The sequence below is a fragment of the Ciconia boyciana genome, chromosome 10 (genome assembly GCF_034638445.1).
Source record: "Ciconia boyciana chromosome 10, ASM3463844v1, whole genome shotgun sequence".
In the NCBI taxonomy this organism is placed as follows: Eukaryota; Metazoa; Chordata; class Aves; order Ciconiiformes; family Ciconiidae; genus Ciconia; species Ciconia boyciana.
In genome coordinates, this window is record NC_132943.1 from 11,434,421 (window position 1) to 11,454,861 (window position 20,441).

Consider the following 20,441-nt stretch of genomic DNA (forward strand, 5'->3'; position numbering starts at 1 on the left):
GTTGTGTATGAAAAATGAAATCCCAGCCCCGGACTCGAGGGCTGGGATGGGTTGGCCACAGTGGGCTGGCCGCAGGAGGACCTTTGCTTCTAGGCAGTAGGACTTCAGACTCACGGCCTGCAGCACACTCTTCAAGGCGCAGGACTCCCAGAGACAAGGAACTCGGTCTCAGGGAGAGAATGAGGGGCTTTGCTGAGCTGGGGACCTGGCACCCCAACCCCAAACTGGCTTTAATGGCAGCAAGGCAACCAGAGCCCTGCGGGGTGCACTGAATCTCACGCAGCAACGTGACGCACAGCTCCCCACTGCCCTGCATGGACCTAACTAGATTGCACCACGCTGCGCTGCACTTAGGTGGATCGCGCCGCGCTGCACAGCGCTGCGTTATGCCACACCGCACCGAACTGGATCGCGCAGCACTGCACTGCACCACGCAGCACTGCATCGCCCTGCGTTGCCCTGCACTGCTGCGCTGCCCCCCGCTACACTGCATCCCACAGCCCAGCGCTGCACGCACTGCACGGCGCTGTGTTGCCCTGCACACGCTGCATTTCTCTGCACAGTGCTGCGCTGCACTATGTGCGCTGCGTTCTCGGCACAGCGCTGCATCGACCCACATGCACTGCATTGCTCCACGCAGTACTGCATCGCCCTGCGCTGCCCAGCGCTGCCTTGCCCCGTGCGCGCCACGCTATTGCCCTGCACTGCTGTGCAGAAGGCTCAGCTGCACAGCACTGCGTTGCCCCTGCAAGCACCGCATTACGCTGCATTGCTGCCCTGCAGAATGCTGCCCTGCACCGCGCTGCACGGCGCTGCACGGCGCTGCACCGCATCGCACGATGTTGCACGGTATTGCACGGTATTGCACGGTATTGCACGACGCTGCATCGCGCGCCGCCGCGCCCCCCGCCGCCTTCACTTCGCCTCACCTCCCCGCCCCCTGCCCCACCCCTCGGTGAGCCGCGCCCAATCAGAAGCGGCGGTCGCCTCCGCCCCACCCTCTCCCGCGCTCCCCGTTCACCTATTGGCGGGGAGCGCTACCAACGGCGCTGCCTCCATGGCGACGCGGCGGAAGGGCAGTCGAAGATGGCCGCCGAGCCGGGCGGCGGGCGTCCCTGGCTTTACCGGCCGCTGATCGCTGCTTTTACCGCCGCGGTGCTGCTGCTGGGCCGCGGCCGCGCCGCCGCCCTTTCCCCCTCCTCTTCCTCTTCCTTGTCCTGTCACCACCGCGTGCCCAGCGGAGAGGAGGTGGGGCCGCCGCGGGGGCTCTTCAGACGGCGGCGGGGGCTGGGGGGCGAGGGATCCCCCGTTACGGGGGGAGCGTCGGTCTGTCCCCTCTCGGCTGACCCGGGCCGAGCTGAGCGGGGTCTGGCCCCGCGGCCCCCGCGGGGTGTGGTCCGTGGCGGCGGGCGGGTGCGGGGCGGTTTCTGGCTGACCGGCGCGGCAGTGCGTGAGGAGAAGGGCGGGAAGGGGCTTTGCTTAAAAATAGGCAAAGAGAGGCTCTCGCAGACGAGAAGGAGGCAAGGGCCTGGGAGCACTCCTTGGTGCGGCTGTCCGGATAAGCCGCCTAATCCAGCGGCTTGTTCCTCTCCCTGCCAGGTTGTCTATCAAGTTCCTCTGAAGGAAAATCATGTCTTGAAGAGAAATGTGGATCAACAGCTAAGAATTAAGATTATATATGACAGAAGTGTTGAGGAGTGAGTATGATGTTGTGGTGACTTTTTTTTTTTCCTCCTTATCTGAGAATGGAAATCCTGTTAACTAGAGCTTGTTTGTTTTGTTTTGTTTTTAAATATAGTTTGCTACCCGAGAAAAGGCACCTTATAAAGGTATGTCATATTTGCTTCCCTCTTTCATTTGTACATATTTTATTACATGGATGAAGTTAAGGCTTTGCCAATTGAATTGAAGGCTTTGAATACCAGCAGTTTCATATTCTCTAGTCAGGGAAACCAAGGCTTCATGTACAGATTATGCCTCGGTTCTAAATACTTCAACTTTTTTTGTTGGCTGTTGTTTGACAGGTGCTTGCTATATCCCAACATCCAAAGATTCAGTGAGCAATATGTATATAGTTTTTAAAGCTTTTTTGGCACCATTAAGAGTATTTTAAATACCTCTCCTGGCTTCTTTTGAGATACTGTGCAAGTAAGGAGTAAAAGCGAGTGCAGCAGTCAGGCTTGAGGATTGCAGAGAGACAGGAGCTCCAGGGAAATTTGTGATGGACAGTTCCCAGTGACCAGTAAATTCAGGGCTGAAATAAATTCAGCCTCTTTGAAGCTGTACATTCAAATTAATACTGGCTCCCTTCTCATTTTGTCATTCCAGTAACAAAATATGGGAATACTGAAACAAAATATTTCCTGAATATATTGATAACAATTGAACTTCTTAGGAAGTCTGGATTTTCACTATTCTGCTATACCGCAGCATCTAGCAAGTTTCATGTAACTTGGTAGCTAATGCTTGTAAGGTGACTTATGTCTGCACTGCTACTGGGTGACTTTTATTTTTGTTCTATTTAGAACAAACTTTTTCCACAAGCTATATCTTATTTGGAGAAGACATTTCAAGTGCGCAAATCCACGGGTACTATATTAATAAGCAGGTATGTGAGAGTTTGTTGAAAATCCCTTGCTATATTTGAAATGTAATGTTGTGTTGTATAGCCTTTAAAATAAGAATAGAATGAGAGCCTAAGAAATGCCCTCCTGAATCAGACCAGCGACCCATTTCACCCAGTGGTGGTAGCAGATGCTATTTAGGGAGCGTGCACAAATCTGCCAAGCTTCCATGATCAACATCTACATTTGTTGTATCAGAGATTTTAAAGTGTATACATGCTGCCTGTTTCCTTTTACGTGTACCCCCATGTATGAACATGTTCCTAATCTCTCTTTGAACCTGTGGATACTCCATTAACAACTGGAAGCATTATGTCTTCCAGAGCAGGGTAACTTAGAATTCTCACCGTGGAAGTTACATTAAATACCTGTATTACAGTGTTGTTGGGTGCTGTAAGACTATTCTACAGGGGTTTTTTAAACTATAAAACAGTGCTGACTGTCTTTCATGTTTGATTGAAGGCAGTGTGCGACAAATCAATATTTAAGAAGGAAAGCTGACCCTCACAGATACTGCCGAGGAGCCTGTGCAGTCCATACAAAATGTGGGCCGGTTATAGTTCCTGAGAAACACCTCCAGGTAAGCTAAGCCATCCAAGTGCTTCTTAACCTTTGAAATATTATTGTTTGTGGAAATTAATAAAAAAGTTAATATTACTAACTGTGCATAAGTGACCTGTTTGTGGGAGATCACTAAGTGTGAGTGACAGAATTGAACAACTTTAGTTAGTGGGATTTTCTTTAGTTTATGCTGTTGAACCAAAAGTCAAGTAAAACTGGGCTGTTTATGGTTCTCTAAGCCTGTGTTGTAATGAACTGTACAGAGGGGATGAGATTCAAAGCTTGTTAAATTGCTACTAGTCACTTCATTATTCACCTTGGTCAATGATTTTCACAGAATTAATAATAAGTTTAGATTTTTTGAAGACCTTATTTGAAGAGGTTATCCACTGAACCAGGAGCACAGTGCGGGAAATGCTTCTACCTTGTTTTCTTGCATGAATTTTCAATTCAACTACAGTATGTGATCAGTAGATTACTTTCTTTCTCTTTGCCTGAAATTTCAACTACAGTATTAAAAATGTACCAGATTACATGTGAAATGCAATTGCCACTTATGTATACATATTTCTGTGAGCCAATGTTTTTTTTAATTTGTAGGAAATAAAGGGTGCTAGTTTTAGGATACCTAGCTTGGCAGGCCCTTTTTTCAAAAACTTCCAGCTTCCTAGTGTCTAATAAATCAAAAAAGCTAGTCATTTGAAAGTTACTCCTCGGCTCTGGTTTTGTTTACTGTCTTCATAAGGAGTTTTCTCATCTTCTGCTGTCTTACAATGGGATTTATTCTTGGCTTCCAGCTAATTGAATTTTGTCATGCAAAATTTTGGTTGTAGCTAAAAGTATTTTAATTGTTCCATTTGAACATTATCAAAGCAATGCAGGGTGTGCAATGGGAGTGAATGGCACTGCGGACCCACGGGCTTACCTGACCAAGAAGGGGTTCGAGATGCTGACTTTGTACTTTACGTTAGTGCTCTCACTACTGAAAGGTGTGGCCACGAAAATATCATTGCATATGCAGCCTACTGCCAACTGGAAGCTGAAATGGACAGGCAAGTATTCCCGCTGGTACAAACTCTTTTTTTAATTCAACTTTTGAGTTGTTTAATTGTTTAGATGTGGAGTTTAATTGTTTGCCTGTCTTGTATAGTATAGCAAAGTAGAAGTCATTATTGAAATAGACAAGCACTGTATTTATGTAAACCCACAAAACAATCAGATAGTGTTTAACTTGCAAAGCTGGGGCATTTAATTCAAAGCTAATCCTCTGCTGTTATTGCCTAAACGTTCAAGATCCTGCTTCTGTTGAAGTGAATGTCATACTTTCACAAATGTAAAGGAGGATGCAAATGGGCCCTACTTATGTGCCTTTTGTTTTGAGTTCGGTTGTAGTCATTGTAACAGACACTTTGTACCTCTGTAGTGTCTTACCTAAAATTCAGATCTCCTATACTATTGTCAGTAACACCTGGGCAGAATATTGAATAGAGAGATTGATCCCTTCCCTCCACATTTCAACACTAAACTGGTCTCTATATTGTTAACAGACTATTTATTAATGATCAGGGAAGTTGTTTGGAAGGACTTATTTTTACATTAGTCTCCACTTTCTTTTAAATCTTCTGCCTCTTCAAATGAATATGATTTGAATTTGCTAGTATTTTACTGAAATAAGTTTAATTTTAAAACTGTCTTCCAGGCCAATAGCAGGATATGCTAACTTGTGTCCAAATATGATTTCAACGCAAGCTCAGGAATTCGTTGGCATGTTGTCTACAGTGAAACATGAGATTATCCATGCACTGGTAAGGGTTCATGTTATAAAATGTGTTTCCCTAAATCTTGTGCCTGCTTCCTCGCATACCTCCAGCTTGTTGCAAGAGACAGATGTTTAGTGGAGGAAAGCTCTTGCTTTGCCTCCTTCAATTTGTGTGTTAATTGCCTTGAGGTGCGGTACGTCCCGTGTATCTGCTGTGGGAGTGATAGCTCTTTCATGGCATTTGACTTTGTATGTGAATGTCTTGCCTAAGGTTTCTGTGTGCTTGGCTTTTAACTTGAAGGGTTTCTCTGCTGGACTGTTTGCATTTTATCGTGATGATGATGGAAAACCTTTGACAACAAGATATGCAGATGGACTCCCTCCTTTTAATGAAAGGTATTTTTATTTTTTTGGACCTCTCGGTATTCCCATTGAAGGATGCTTTCACGTTGCCTTTTTAGCATGTATTCTTGCCTGTTGAAAATCCAGCTTGATTCCATTATTAGAATGCTTTGCCTTTATTATGTTCAGACGTTGGTGTGGGGTGCTTTTTAGTCTTTCTTTATGTGGCATTAAAGACTATCCACATATATTACAAACTAAGTCAGGATTTCATTTATCAGGAGGCTTGAAGTTAAGCATTAAAATTACCCATGCTTAAATTTCGATGCTTGCTGAACACCTTACTAAATTGAGACTTGTATTTTCTGTAGTCTGTCTGATGCCAGTGCAGTTCATTTTTAAGCGATGTATCATTCAAGGTTTATAGTTACGCAGAACTGACAATGTGTGGTCTGCTGTGTGATTTTTCTGACTTGTTATTGAATGAAGTTTGCGCGTTTTTTTTCTTCATTTAGTTGATATTGTAGAAATGGTCTTCTAGGGTTTTTTTGGAGGTGGAAGGGTAGAGAGCTTTTAGTTTTGTTCACCTTCCTCTTTATAATAGCAATTCTGAGGATTTTTATTTAGTTTCTTACACTTTTGGTAACTGTAGAAAATATGTCATGAGTCTACAGACATCTTTTTAATAATCTTACTTTGGCTTATTAAATCAGAGTTGTGTGTATAATGAATGCATATCTTACAAAGGAGAAATGTTACATAATAACTTTAAACTTCAGAAAGCATGAGGAAGTATAGAGATCATTCATGATTCTGTTTCTTATGGAGATAAATCTTTGCACAGTAGCGTGTATTTGTGGGAAAGATTTGTAACCAAAACATTCTTCTTACAGTCTAGGTTTGTATCAGTGGAGTAATAAAGTCGTTCATAAAGCAGTGAGGTTATGGGACACACGTGGTGGCAAAATGCTGCGCCATGCTGTTTATCTTCTGATAACACCTCGTGTAGTTGTAAGTGTGGATGAACTTACTTTTACACTTTGTATGCCAAGGTTACCATCACTTTCTCAAGTCATAAATATTTCTTATTCTTTAAGCATTAATAACCTAACATTGAATACCCTTGTCCTGAAAGTATGGCCCAAAGACTACGCCATTAAGACTGTATAATTAGTTGAGAGGGTGTATCCAAAGTAAAGTGGAAAATGGTTGACAGACTGTATGAAATAAATAAATTGACATAGTAAGAGACAATGAAGGGACTGGGAAGTAAATTATAAAAGGTTAAGCAAAACTGATGTGGAATAGATTCCTTAATCCTACTCTTTAGATGTTTTCCTACAGACTTAGACACCTAGTATTCCCATTGCCTTAACAGATAGTGTTGTCACTGCTTTTCTCATTTATAAGTTCATTCCATTTTCTACTTTTCTCTTTAAAAGCATTGTTTTAATCTTTTTCTAATTTTATTGATTACAAAATAATGCAGTTAACACTTTGTTGTGTTTAAAAAGAAATTCCTCAAGTATTCTTGGAAATCTTTCTTGCTTTCTATGCCTCTGACTCTCCCCCTTGCCCCCAGAACATATGTTCTGAACATATGTTTAAGTGTAATAAATCGGTATTGGAAATAAGTTACAGTGTTAATCATATTTGTCCACAAATAATCTTTTTGTTTGTTTTAATTCTAACACAGTACTTAGAGCAAACTTGGTTTAATTACCCCTGTTTTGAAGATTGGCTGTGCTGGTCAAACTGTTCAGAGCATTAGAGGTGCTCCTGGGTGGTGCCGCACTGGCAAAGGCTGGGCTCCTGACCGTAAGACCACAGCATTGTTGTGATGCCTCTTAAGATTTTTCAAATATTTTGCAGAAAACATTTCCCCATGCAAAACTAGTTTACACGTACAGCTTCCTAATAGAAAAGTGTTTTTTCTCTGAAACGTTTGACAGAAGCAGGGGTGTAGTGTTCCTACATTGTTTGGGGGTTTTTTCGTTGTTTTTTTATGTGGTCTTTAGTGTGTGCATGCTATTCTCAGCTAATTCTGTTGCTGTTTTATTTGTGTAAACTTCCATCATTTATTTCCAGGAGATAAGTAGACAGGTTGTTAGGCTTGGTGTTGGGGTACTTGCTGGCTTAGTCAGCCTCTGAGAAGAAGTGTTTTACATGCGGAGGAAAACAAGATGGTAGAAAAAGAAATGCTGAAATAATTTTAAAAGATAATTCTAGAAGATTAGGACTGCATATGGGTATCCGTCTCAATATTTTGAGAGTTGTGTTGAAATGTTTTCTTTCTAGGAAGAAGCTCGAAAACATTTTAATTGTCCAATTCTAGAGGGAATGGAGCTTGAAAATCAAGGTGGCATGGGTACTGAGCTCAATCACTGGGAGAAGAGATTGTTGGAGGTTAGTGCTGATATTGGGAATGGAGGGGGATGTGGGAATGTCTGCTTCCCCCGTCTTTATTTTTCGGTTTATAGTAGTACCTATTGGAACCTTGAAAATGCAGGTGTATCAAATCTCACTGAAATGTATCACAAGCAGTACTAAAATAGAAATACTTAAATGTCCAATTTCTAGAGAAATCTTTTTACCTTATTGCTAAGTCCCAGAGTACAAGTTTGAGATAAGCTGATTACTAAAAAACTGAATGTCTCTTTCTTTTATTTGCCACTTACCTTCTTGAGAACATGTGCTCCCTTTTTAGGGGAAAGGGGGTATTCCTTTGAGTCAATTCAACTTTGTCACCCTCTGCCTCTTATACATCAAATATTTGATCGTTCTGTCTATTCATTACCTTGACTTCATCTTTATTTATGTGTCCTGGGGTTAGCTTTTGCCATCTCTACTCCAGAACCTCATCTGATCAAGGAAACACTTATTTCCCTCCTGACATTTAAGCTTATTTTTATTTATAACTTTGCATTGTGTGATATTTGGGGCAGAGATACACTTTGTAGTTATTGTTGTATCCAGTGAGGTAAACAAGAAGGGAAATGCTTCAGGACAGACTTTTTTGTGAAGTAATCTGGAAAAATGCGTATTTCTTGAGACCAAAATTGTTAACTTTTCTTGCTTTTCAGTAACCTTTTGGTGTGGAACAGTAGTTTAAAGCCAACTGCAAAGACTGTCATTAGAATAATAATTCTAAGGATTGAATAGGATTAGCAAAAAGGCAGTAATTACTGGTCTCCTTTACACCTTTCCAGAGAAAGTTTGTATCTGGAAAGTAACCCATATAGTTTGGTTTTGGTCTTGATCCAACTCTCATTAAGTATTGTAGTGGTAGGACATTTGGTGCTAATACATCTGCTGGTGGTAACTCCTCCTAACCACACTAGTGGAGAGGGAAGGCGGGAAAACTACATATTTTGAAGAAATAATAGAAATGAGATGAAGTTCAGTAGTAGAAATCCCAGAGTTGTGTAATTAAGGGTGAGTGACTTTTGCTGTAAGCCTGAAGTTTATCAGTTGGAAATGACCGAGCAGGAAAAAGACATGGGCGTTACAATTGCCAGTTATAAGATGATTAGGAAGCTCCAAGGGGACTGGAGTTGCTCTTTGAGGATGGTGTGAACTTGCTTATTTTTAAATGAGATGGAAAATTCCACTGCCACACTAATAAAGCTTCCTTTGGAGTGCTGTGTTCCTTCAGTCATGTGTCCTGTGCACCTTGCTACTGAAAAGGACTACTAGAAATTCTAGGAAAATTAAAAATCAGTCTTACACAAGACAATTAAATGAGCTTGGCTTTCAGCTTACCAAAAGGAGACAGAAGAGGGGGGTGTGATTGCTACTCATAAATATGCTAGAAGAAGGAAGAGTTTTATTTTACCTGAAGGAAAATGAGCACACGTTGGTCAATGAATAAGGTTTAGCTGAAATTTGGAATGAGGCTTCTGACTTCTAGAATTCTGAAGCTTTGTAGGGTGGGGGCGGGGAAGGGAGTTGCACTTGTGATCCCTTTTATGAAAGCAGTTGGGACTTGATTGCCAGTAGTAAGAAGGAACTGGAAATAAAATGCTTTTCATAGGAAGCATTTTCTTACAATAATGATTTTCAGTGGCTTGCTAATAGTAACTGGTAACTTTCAGAATGAAGCAATGACTGGATCCCATACACAGAACCGAGTTTTTTCCAGGATCACCTTATCATTAATGGAAGACACAGGGTAAGAATTAATAAGAATGGGGGTTTTTTTGGTTCATTTGTGTTTGGCTTTAATTGCACTTGATTTTATTTTGAATTGATGCACTTTTGCTTATCCATCTGCAGCACAGTAGATAATCAGCATAATTAGCATTACATTAGACTTGGAGTTATACCTAGTAAGTTAATTTTTCTTCATGTATTTCAAAATCCATCCATTCTTAATCTAGCCTTAAAAAAACCCATGCATTGCAATACATAGTACTGTTTGTAGTGTCTGTTTACTTTTTTCTTAATATAAGTCTTCTCTCAGTTGCATGCAGTACGTATTGATTATTTTTTTCATCTCATCTTGCAGATGGAAAGCATAAATTGCTAAAATTTCATCTTTCTGTATGCATTTTTTCTTTGCAGGTCATGATGCATTGCCGTTGAACAAATAAGCAATAAAATTTTCTCTTAGTTCATTGTGACTTGAAAAATAATGAAATTGTAATATATTTTGTTATAGGCAGAAAGGGATGCAGTTTCCCTTTTTCTTCATTTGAAGACCTTAAGGCATAGTATGAAGTTCTTTGAACTGCTGTTTTATTCATCAGAACACTTAATTTTTGAAGTAACTATATTCTCATTTCAAAATGCATTTACAGCTGGTATAAAGCAAATTACAGCATGGCAGAGAAATTAGATTGGGGACGCAATAAAGGCTGTGACTTTGTAATGAAGAGCTGTAAATTCTGGATGGACCAAAAGAGGCAAAAGTAAGAATACAGTCTTTTAAAAAAAAAAAGGAGGAAACCCTGATGCTTGTTTACATTTGTCCTTCAAATGCAACTCAGTAAAAAGAAGTAGAGGTAGATACAGATTAACAAGGAATACTGTCCTAAGTACCTTCAGAGTGCACCCAAGAAGGAGTACACCAAATGTATTAAGACCAGAAGCATCCCACCCAATAAAGACAGAGCCAAACATCTTAGGGTATAGAATGCATTTACACTGTAAGAGGGCTATGGTTTAGAGAGGAGGGGATGGACTTAATCTAAAAGTGTTTGCTTTCTTATTTTATCCCTTTTAATTGGAAATGCAGCATGTGTCATTTTGCATTACTGGATGCAATTTAAAGCAACAGAAGGAGATGATAGCCATCTTCAAAACAAAACCTTCCTTGTTTGTTCATTCCAATACTCGTAAGTTTCTAGGACACAGCTATGTAGTGGGCCTGTTTTGCTTGTATGGTTTTTTTCTTTAAAGTTTACAAAGCAATGCCATTAAAACTAAATAGGTGAATGCATTGTGACTTTGTTTGCTGGCTTGATATTCTTTAAATTAGAAGGGTCATAACCAGACAAATAACAATAATTAGCCTCCAGAGAAGAAGTCGGTGCTGCTTTGTGTGATTGACTGAGTGTGGGGGAGAGTGGGAACAGACAGTCTTGACAGACTGCTTAGTTAAATTATGAAAAGCAGTTGAAGTGATCTAATGTGATTTTTATTCTTTTTTTTTCTTTTATTTTGAGGAGACAATTAATCAGTCCTTACTGTGACACTTTGAGGAGTAATCCTTTGCAGTTAACCTGCAGACAGGACCAAAGAGCAGTAGCAGTGTGTAACTTGCAAAAGTTTCCAAATCAGTTACCTCAGGAATATCAGGTATAATGGATCTTACTTTACCAAATAACTGTTTTCATTCCTGTGCTTTGCAGCCAGGTGATTATATTTGGGGTTTGTTTTTTTTTTCTTCTGAACTAGTAGGCGAGAGTAGATATTGTGAAAAATGTCTGCTTAGTTTATTATAAGGAGCCTGGAGGCTGAAAAAAAGCCTTGTCATCTTAATAAAACAATAAGGATGTCGCCTGACTATCTAACCAAGTATCGGATGTAAACGTTACTGTATAACAGAAATCCCTCAGAATGTTTTGTTTGAAGTATTTCTTCACCCAGTCTGCTGCCTTGTGTCACTGCACACTAAGAAATTTGTTCTGTTTCATCCCAGAGAATGCTATGGTTGCAAAGGGGGGGCAGGGGAAGGGGTGGGGAGTAATACATGAAAATGTGAATCTCTCTTCATTATTTAAGTATTCTTAAATACTTCTGGCTCATCTGGTTCATGGGTATTGTAAGTTGCTGTTAACAGCATTCATGAGTAGTAATAGCTGATGTTCTTACAGCTGTGGTGATTTGTTCTAGTTAAAAAACAGTTGTACACTTGTCTTTGCGCAAAGTGCTTCACTGCCGATTTTGTTTTGCAGTATTTTGACAATCTTAATGGAGTACCAGCAGAAGAATTGCCTTATTATGGTGGCTCAGTAGAAATTGCTGACTATTGTCCCTTTAGTCAAGAATTCAGTTGGCATTTAAGTGGTGAATTTCAACGTAGCTCAGACTGTAGAATAACTGAAAACCAACCAGGTCAGTTTTCAGGACTTACAGTATGGTATTTAAGAGACTACATTTGTCAATCTGGAATGGACTTGCTATATATCCAAACTAATTGGATGTGAAATCAGTTTTACACTACTAGCTGTGTAAAAGCTGTGCTGGGGTGAGAAGCACAGCACAACTACTTTGTACACCTAGGAAGCAAACACTCACATCTAATACAAGAATGCATATGAGCCGAGCAGAAATTAACCCCAAATGATCCAAATATAAGACAAAGGATGGCAGTGGGTTGGTTGGTTGTTTTTTGACTCTCTGAAAAATAATTCCACTTTTGACCTTTGTAGGTTTTTTTGTTCAAGGCAAGGAGCTTTGCTAATTACCAGAATTCAGGAGACAGGCTTGTCTCCTAGGGTAGTGCATGAATGTTCAATATTGCAGAGCTCCAGAATGCTGTAGGATATTACCTGTCTGTGCAGTTGTCTCAAAACCAAAGAAATAAACACTCTCTGCCCTCAAGCCAGCAATCACAGCTGGCACTTTCTGGGGCCAAGCATATCCACATAGTTCTGATGGAAAGTGCTTGCTTTTTGGTTTTGGTTTTGTTTGTTTGTTTAAATCTTGGGTTTCTTCCCACTTTATATTCAAGACAGTATAATTCCCAAATTGATAATGATTTACAATCTGAAAGATTCCAAAAGTAAACCTTGAATTGCATGTGGAGGCATTGGCTACTTATAGCTATTAGCTATAATAGCTATATAGCTATTAAGTTGATGTGGACTTTCTGTTCCCCTAGTAAGCTGCAATTCAATATATTCTTTCTACCTTAGATCCTACCAAAAACTATGGCGCAGAGAAATATGGACCAAACTCTGTATGTCTTATTCAGAAATCTGCTTTTGTCATGGAACAGTGCAGGAGGAAACTTAGTTACCCTGACTGGGGTAGTGGATGTTATCAAGTAAGTATGTGTTGGGTTTTTATATTCTTTTTTTTTTTTTTTAAAGAACACTAAAGGGAAAAGTCAGGCATAAAATGTAGGCTACAACTGCTAGAACTTTGCACCTGGACGCTGTACATGATCTTCTCTGCCTTAAATCACTAGATTATATGACATGCTTTGAAAATAAACATCTTCCAACCATAAGCCTGTAGTTTATATCACGCATCAAGTTAAGCGTGTCACCGCTGGGATGGCTTGTGTGTTACTTCCAGTCTTGCTAGGGACTTAATCTGTTTTATGCCTGTGACACTTCTCCACAGCTAAGTAGGAGTACTTATACTGGAATCTTCTGTTGTTGAAGCTTAATGTTAATCAGTCGCTCTGATTTTTTCAAAGGTGGAAAGCACTGTGCAGATGTCACTTATTTTTCATTATCCTCCTTCTCTTCAGGACTATCTCACTAAAGGTGTCACTTGCAACAACAGTATGACTCTAGAAAAAGTAGTCATTAGCAGAAGCTGAATTTTACTCGTTCTCAGTTGATGATCTGCATAATTGCATGGAAAGAGTACAGTCAGTGCTTTAAAGCATTCTTGAACCAAATAGTTGCTCTGAGTGCATTAAAATATTGCAGTTAATCTATGCTCTGTACCAGGTGTTTACTGGATGTAGTATTTACTTACTGAAAGAGCCTCCAAACCCCCAAACATATTTGTGATAAATCATAATACAGACTTGACTCTTATTCTTTTATTTTAAGGTTTCTTGTTCTCCACAAGGGCTGCATGTTTGGGTCAAAGACACTGCGTACTTGTGCAGCCGCTCAGGTCAGGTATTAACTGTGAGCATTCAGATGAATGGCTGGATACATGTCGGGAATCTGATTTGCCCAGCCTGTTGGGACTTCTGTGATTCCTGTCCCCCAGAGCGGGATCCTCCAGCTTCTAACTTAACAAGAGCTGCACCAATCGGTAGGTTCCCTTACTTGCCGAAGTGAAACTAATATTAAATGTCTGAAAACTCTAAAGGTTTCTGTCAGCTCTGACTGCTGGGGAACAGGAAAGGAGAGCCATGGCCTGGCTATTCTGAGATCCTAGGCATAGGAGTTTAAGGAAGATGGCAAAGTTGCCCTGCTTTTTGCTGTGCAGTTGTGCAGGATAGTGGCTAACATAGGAGAAAAGTGTCTGAAACGTTAACTACTTCATGTCATGTCTCCTTGTGGTAATCATCCCAGAAATCTAGCTTTAGCCTAGCAATTTACCCGAAAATCTGATCTGTGTTTTGAAGCCTGTATCATTATTATAACTTCCAAAATTATCACTATAATGGAAAGTGAGTTCTCACTTGTATAACTTCCCATTGACAATGTTAATGCTGTAATCCAGAACATGAAAGATAGGTGTCAGTTTGCTTTTTGAGGGAGGAAAAAAGCTTAATTCACTGACTACCAGTTAATGTTTTGTCAAGAACAGATGGCTTTCTAAAAAGCCAGTTGATGAAAGAGAATAGCCTTTACAGTATTTTGCACTAGTGGCTTATTTTTAAGCCTTTAACCAATTCTTTAATTGTTGGATGTGATGTCTCTACTGCAGTTTTCAAGGAAAAAATAAACCCGATTAGTTTACATGCACACTCAGTTCTTTTTTCAAAGTGGTGCACTTGGGTTTGTGTGTACCATTTCAAATAGTTTTGTTTTCTCTCAGAGATGGCAACATTTCTGTGGTTGGTGGAATGAGTCCTATAGGTTAGATTTTTAGAATGAGAAAGCTGTAACCTAGGAGACTCACATCTTCTAGGATCTATTTAAATTCATGCTTGGTGTTTCTCATGCATATATGTATGTGTGTATATGTGTGTGTGTGTGTATATATATAGTAAAAAAAGATGGTTTTATCTGTGCATGTTTACATTTGTTTCTGTGATTTTCTTGAGCCTCATGGCTGTGTGATTTACCTACCAGACAGACAAACTCCCTGATTCATGTATTGGGTTTTACCCCTCCTTTTTCCCCGCGCCCCCTCCTGCCCCCCCCCCCCCATTTCAGCTTGGTGTTTTGTGGCTTGGGGTTTTTATATGACTTACAGCCATACAGATCAAAAGTATTCATAAAGCAGTCTTTTGAGAGTCTATGGTTTTGAAATGCTGCTTCTCCCCAGTCATGCCATAGGGAACTTCCTGCTCTTTTCTTGCAATACCAATAATTTTTTCTAATTTCTTCTCCTAATTGCTATTAGTGAAGGAATGCAGAAATTTAATTGTAAAGGGAATAATCATGTTATTTGGTTGGTGTGAATTCCTAGCCTTGAAAGCTAGAATAAATCAGTGCAGATTACTGCAAATATGTTTTTGCTCTTTGGTGTTTTTTAGCATTCTCTGGTATTTTATCTTCTATTTTAACTATAAAATTTATAAGCTTTATGGTGTTTTGTTTTTTATTTTAGACTTATGCTCCTGCTCGTCTAGCCTGGTTATAACCCTTTGGCTCTTGATGGCTAACTTAATTCCCCTGCTAACAGGACTGTTTCTCTGCGCATAGAGTTAAGCATGGGGCAAGAAGATGTTCCAAGTTGATACACCATCATGTTGCACTCCTTATTGCGGAGCACAGAGGGTTTTTTTTGTCTCTGCAGGCAGCTGTCTTCTGCTGAACCTCATGGCTCCTGGCAAGTATCGGTGCAGTCAGTAGTCAGGGAGGTACTGGCAAAAGCAGCCAGAGTTTGAGAGGAGGAAAATTTACTTTGTCATCTCAATAAGTGCCAGTATTTTCCTGAATTGCAACCTTTGATTTTTTTGACACAGTAACAAGATCCACTATGCCAACTGTGTTAGACTACCTGGCAACTTGGTCAAGCTTTGAAACGAGAACTCTTCTGTAATAGAACTGAGGGTTGTTTTTTTTTGTTATGTCCTCTGTGTGACTGGTAGCAAAGCATCCTCAAACTGGAAATATACCTCAGTGGTTTAGTCAAAAGCCATGTACAAATCAGTTGTCATCACTGCTAATAACCCAGGCCTAAACAGGTGTGGGAATTTTTTTGTTTGTTTGTTTTGTCAATTCTTGCAATTCATGGGGGGAAGAAATAATTTAATGGGATAGACCAGTGGTTGGCAATTGTGTCCACAACTGGATTCTGCAGCTTTGAGGTTTCTCAGAATTCATACTAGTTTGCGGTAAAGTGGCTAATTCTGGGGGTTCACTTAAACCTTCCTACATGCACAAAGTGGAATTTCAGACTGGTAACCAAGACAACTGTCTAGAAATCTCATTCTCATTTAGCATGTGCCAGTTCTTCTGTGAAATTTAATACATGAAATGTTTGAATATTCTCAGAGTAATTTGCTAGGCAAATGCATTTCAGTACTGACACCCAGTCTGTAAAATTGGGATAGGATTTCTGATTATTTTTAATTTTGTTGGTTTGTTTCTTAAATAATGGCATTATTATTTTTTAAATAGAATGAACATGAATGCAGCTGTTCTCACTTTTTGTTGAAGGGCAAACCAGTAGCAATGGCAGCTATAATCTTACAGGACCATATTGACTTCTCTAGACCAAAAACTGTATTGAATGTGTAAAGAAAAGTCTAATCTCTCTTTCCCTCCCCTCTCCCCTTTTTCTTGGACATAAATACTATGGATTATTTGAGTATTTGTAATAAGTTGAGAATCAGACATTTTGAACCACACGAGGGCATACCTTGGTATAAAATTAATCACTTGATGGACAAAATATATGAGAGGAAGGAATTGAGCAAAATATCTCTAGCTAAGGACAGCTGCTTGATAGGACACTTGTAAGGATGTTTTTATTTGTTTCTGACTCTATAATGTGTTACAAATAATCCTGTTTGGAGTAAAAGAAATTCTTACGTGGTCCAATCTGTTGTCTGTTCTGTTAGGATAGTTTTCATTCTCAGAAAAGTGTTAAACTTGGGGGAGCAGATGTGCCCAGTGCAATAAAAAATGCGAATATAGGGAGAAGGACGATGTTACTCTGCTTCTTAAATGTGCTGTGATGTTACAATTGTCAGTAACTAGATCCCTTTATAAAATGAAGGGTAGGGGGCTGGAAGGGGTATGGAGTAAAATTTATTTAGCTACAAGTAAACTTGTTTAATAATAGGACTTCCATTGTTATTGTAAGAAAATCTTTGTGCCTACTGGACTTGTTGGTTGGTTTTTTTTTTTATTTAAAGAAACTCTTACAATGTTGCTGAGGTGAGTAAGCTGCAACCTAAAACTGTCTGAAGGCATCACAGTTGAGCGAGTACCTTGCACTGGGCTAGTTCCCCTTCTTAACTGCAGGTTAAGTTTGCTTTGAATTTATACAAGGCCTAGGCTAGCCTTAAACAGGTGTTTCTGAGAAGCAATACAAATTAGGAATCAAATGCTTTAAATGTGTACAAGTTTGAATTAAGAAACAGTCAGATTAATAAGTGAACACTGATTATTTTAATATATGCACAATCAACAGTCAGTGTAAATTGATTCCTTGAAAACATAAAGGTTTGAGAATACATCTTAGGTCCCAGAGGTTGATATTGTATTTTTTTGTCTGTTGTGCAATAATATGTTTTAAATGGTATCACTCAACAACAATGCTTTTGATACTTGAAAAGGAATTACTGGTTATTTTTTCTTACTGTGAAATATTTGCACTGTCTGAACTTTCTAGTTAACTTTATAACTGTTAAACTTTTTTACTGGTGTTAATTTATTGTGCTTGGTATTTGGTATGCTAGTCTCCTGTCTGTGTAAGTGTGAAGTTTGTCATATTTAATTGAGTATTTTTATCTTCTACACAGTTGTTTATCTTGAGGGCTTTTCTTCGTTTATCCTCTCTTCCTGAGAATTAACCGAAAGATGGCTTAAAAAGTTGATGCTTACCTACTTCTGAATTGTATGCATTAATTAAAGAAAGAGGCTGTAGTGCATTGTATCTACAGGGAAAAATCTACCTGCCTGTCAGAGCTCTTGTGGTCAGATTCACCAGTACCTGCTGAGTAGCTGCATCAGTGAATCCAGTGAAGTAAAACTATTACTGCCTTAATAATCTGAGATTTCAGTCGTAATTTCTTTGGCATGCAGCCCTTCAACTGTCTGCGAACTGCAGAACTGGACGCCACTTTGTGGAGTCGGTGGGGGAAGGTACTGTAGCAGGCGAGATCCAACGTGTTATATCCCATCAGTGCGGGAGCAGCTGTAGCCGTGTTGGAACTGCCAAGAAATGTGTCAAGTTCAATTTAAAGTGAGAATGAATTGGTGACTGTCAAAAAGAATATTTGAGTAAAACTGACTACCTCAGTTCTGTCTGTCTTTGAGTTAAGCTTCTAGCCTGCTGTGAACTTCCAAATCTTAAGGTGAATTAAGTAAAAACATATCTCAGGTTTTTAAGAGCAAAATAAATACAGTAGGAAGCATAAGCCATTTGTGAGTGTAGAACACAGCTAAAATTGTAGCTTAAACCGATCAGTTATGTAGCCTTAAGTGTAGTTTCCCCCATACAAGTCGGTATTGGTTTTAAATAAATACAAAGTTTGCAGGCTACTTCAGGTGTCCTGACCATGTTGTGGCAAGTCCATCCTTTTGCGTCTCTTACATGCGAAAACTTTGAAATACAGCCCAAATAAGCCTTTGTGTTTTCACCAGAGTGGGTAGGGCAGCTGGAGCCCTGGAAATAGTGCTAAGAGATAAGTGAGTTAGCTTGTCTGTAGCAGAAATGTTTTCAGTATATAGTGTCCACAGTTTTAATTTTTTAAAAACATTCCATGTTTGCTTATGGAAGTAAATGAGTCTTGCGGTCTTTTTTACCCTGGTAGTTCAAATCTGTAACACTTCAGTTAGAAGTCGAGGCAAGTCATACTTCAGGAACACATTTTTCTAGTGTTTCAGACAATTACAAGGAGGAAGGATAGCTTTTGGCTGGAGTATGCCGCAAGTAAAATTACACTGAAAAGCAGGAAATTAATTCCTCTTGAAATGAGCAGAGGTCTCAGGAGACCGTCACAGCCTTGGATGTAGGTTAATTACCGAAAGAGAATTTTGACCCCCATTAATTGACTGTCAGTCCAGTGCAGCTCATCCTTCCTGCTGAGCACTAGTAAATTAGGAAGACTGATCTTGCTGAAGACCAGACATATCCACAACCCCTTACAAGGGCCAGTTGTTTTTAAATCTTCCTGTCCTGCAAATCTTTCTGCTTGGCTATATTTCAGTAGAGAGGGAGGCGTACGTCCTTTCTTCCCTGCATTTCTACGAGTGACTTTCAGCCAGCTGAGCAGGTCAAGATCTTTCCCCTGCGAGACTTACCAACCAGCTTTTGCTTGGCTGAACGCGTGGGTGCCCGCTTGCATGTATCGCTCTTCAGGATTTGGGTCTATTTGTGTATTCAATAATGTGATCTTACACTACCAGACTTCCAAAGTGCAGATGTTGCCTTTTTAATGTGAAGCTTACCTTGGAGATAAAACAACTGTTTTGAGAGAACTGGCTGACCTTGAACATGTGTTTCCTATTTTGGTACAGAATGTAAATACAGAACAAACTATTTTACATAGATTTTGACTGGATTGAGATATAAGGGCTAATTTTTGTTATTTATGGAGTAAAAATTTCCTTATTTTACTGTGTAAAAAAAAAAAAGTCATACAAAAGAAAAAATTGTTCATCAATAAAGCTGTCTATAGAAAATTGACTCTTCTTGTCCTTTTCTTTTAGAGCTGACAATTATTAACTGCAAGAATAAGCGCAATAAAGGACCACCATTACAACAGTCATTTATTTTGTGAGAACTTTGAGAAATGAAATTACATCAAGTCTGCATATTGATCACTTTATTAAACTGTTATTTGATACACTTCAAATGTAAAATGTTCTATATTATTATTATCAGCTCATACATGACTTATCAGAAGTTCAGCCTGCCGGTGAAGTAAGGAGGTTCCTGAATTCTCTATGCCATCCTCATGTATTTGATACTTAAAAATTATGCAATATTTAAGTCTTTTTCCACTTGAAATGGAAGATCATAATTCCCTGTTTTGTGTACAGGATTTGGCCACAGGATTCCCATTTCAGCTGGAGGAATGTTGGTGTTGCCCTGCGGATCCCCGAGCCATTGGCTGTGACCGGACTCGGAGCTGGAGGAGCTGAGCTACCACCTTCCCTGCTGTTCAGCAGGGATCAGCGGTGATGCAGCCCCTCTTTCTGGTACCCGAGCCAGCTTTGCTAGCTGTGAGACCGAGATTTTTACAATATATTTATAATTACAATACATTTTTATATATCTATATATATATAATATTACCCTAATAAATGTGAAAGACCTAACAACATTCCTCTAAAATGCAGAGTAGAGACGATTTTATAATCTAGCTTTTTTCCTTTTTTTTTTTTTTTCCCCGAAGCAATATGTCAGTGAATACATAGAGAGATTAAAAAAACCCACTTGCCTTCCTCTCTGCTATTTTGGAAAATCAGATAAAGCAAAGCAGAAGTAGGTTACTCTTCCTTTTTGTTTGCCTTGTCTCTAAATAGAATTCTTTCAAAAGGGTATTAAAGCTTATAAAACGTGCCACTGTTCATTTCATAGATGGCTTTAACTCTGAAAAACATCAGGTATGTAAAGTTACCCAAGCTATAAGGATTAAAAACTTGTATGTTTCTAAAATTAATGCCATT

At 39.6% G+C, this 20,441-nt stretch overlaps 1 protein-coding gene across 2 annotated transcripts; it reads left to right on the forward strand.

Moving 5' to 3' along the window:
- Positions 1-1,058: 1,058 nt before the first annotated feature.
- LMLN (leishmanolysin like peptidase) lies at positions 1,059-19,541 on the forward strand. 2 transcript variants are annotated; one of them, XR_012044359.1, is made up of 18 exons: positions 1,059-1,248; positions 1,600-1,697; positions 1,799-1,829; positions 2,526-2,608; positions 3,087-3,204; positions 4,059-4,237; positions 4,885-4,990; positions 5,246-5,340; positions 6,180-6,297; positions 7,585-7,692; positions 9,381-9,457; positions 10,086-10,196; positions 10,953-11,085; positions 11,685-11,844; positions 12,648-12,778; positions 13,521-13,731; positions 15,202-15,423; positions 15,560-19,541. XR_012044359.1 is itself a non-coding variant. In XM_072874568.1 (17 exons), exons 1-17 carry the CDS (start codon positions 1,087-1,089, stop codon positions 15,294-15,296), a joined length of 2,016 nt encoding a protein of 671 aa, XP_072730669.1. In that variant the 5' UTR covers positions 1,059-1,086; the 3' UTR covers positions 15,297-19,541. The 2 variants fall into 2 exon arrangements, 1 of the variants encoding a protein (XP_072730669.1); XM_072874568.1 differs by having other exon boundaries at positions 15,202-19,541.
- Positions 19,542-20,441: the final 900 nt, after the last annotated feature.

Coding starts and splice junctions, on each gene's coding strand:
- LMLN (XM_072874568.1), top strand. CDS start 1,087: ATGGCCGCCGAGCCGGGCGGCGGGCGTCCCTGGCTTTACCGGCCGCTG. Junction 4,238..4,884: donor CTGGAAGCTGAAATGGACAG/GCAAGTATTCCC, acceptor ACTGTCTTCCAG/GCCAATAGCAGGATATGCTA. Junction 9,458..10,085: donor TCATTAATGGAAGACACAGG/GTAAGAATTAAT, acceptor ATGCATTTACAG/CTGGTATAAAGCAAATTACA.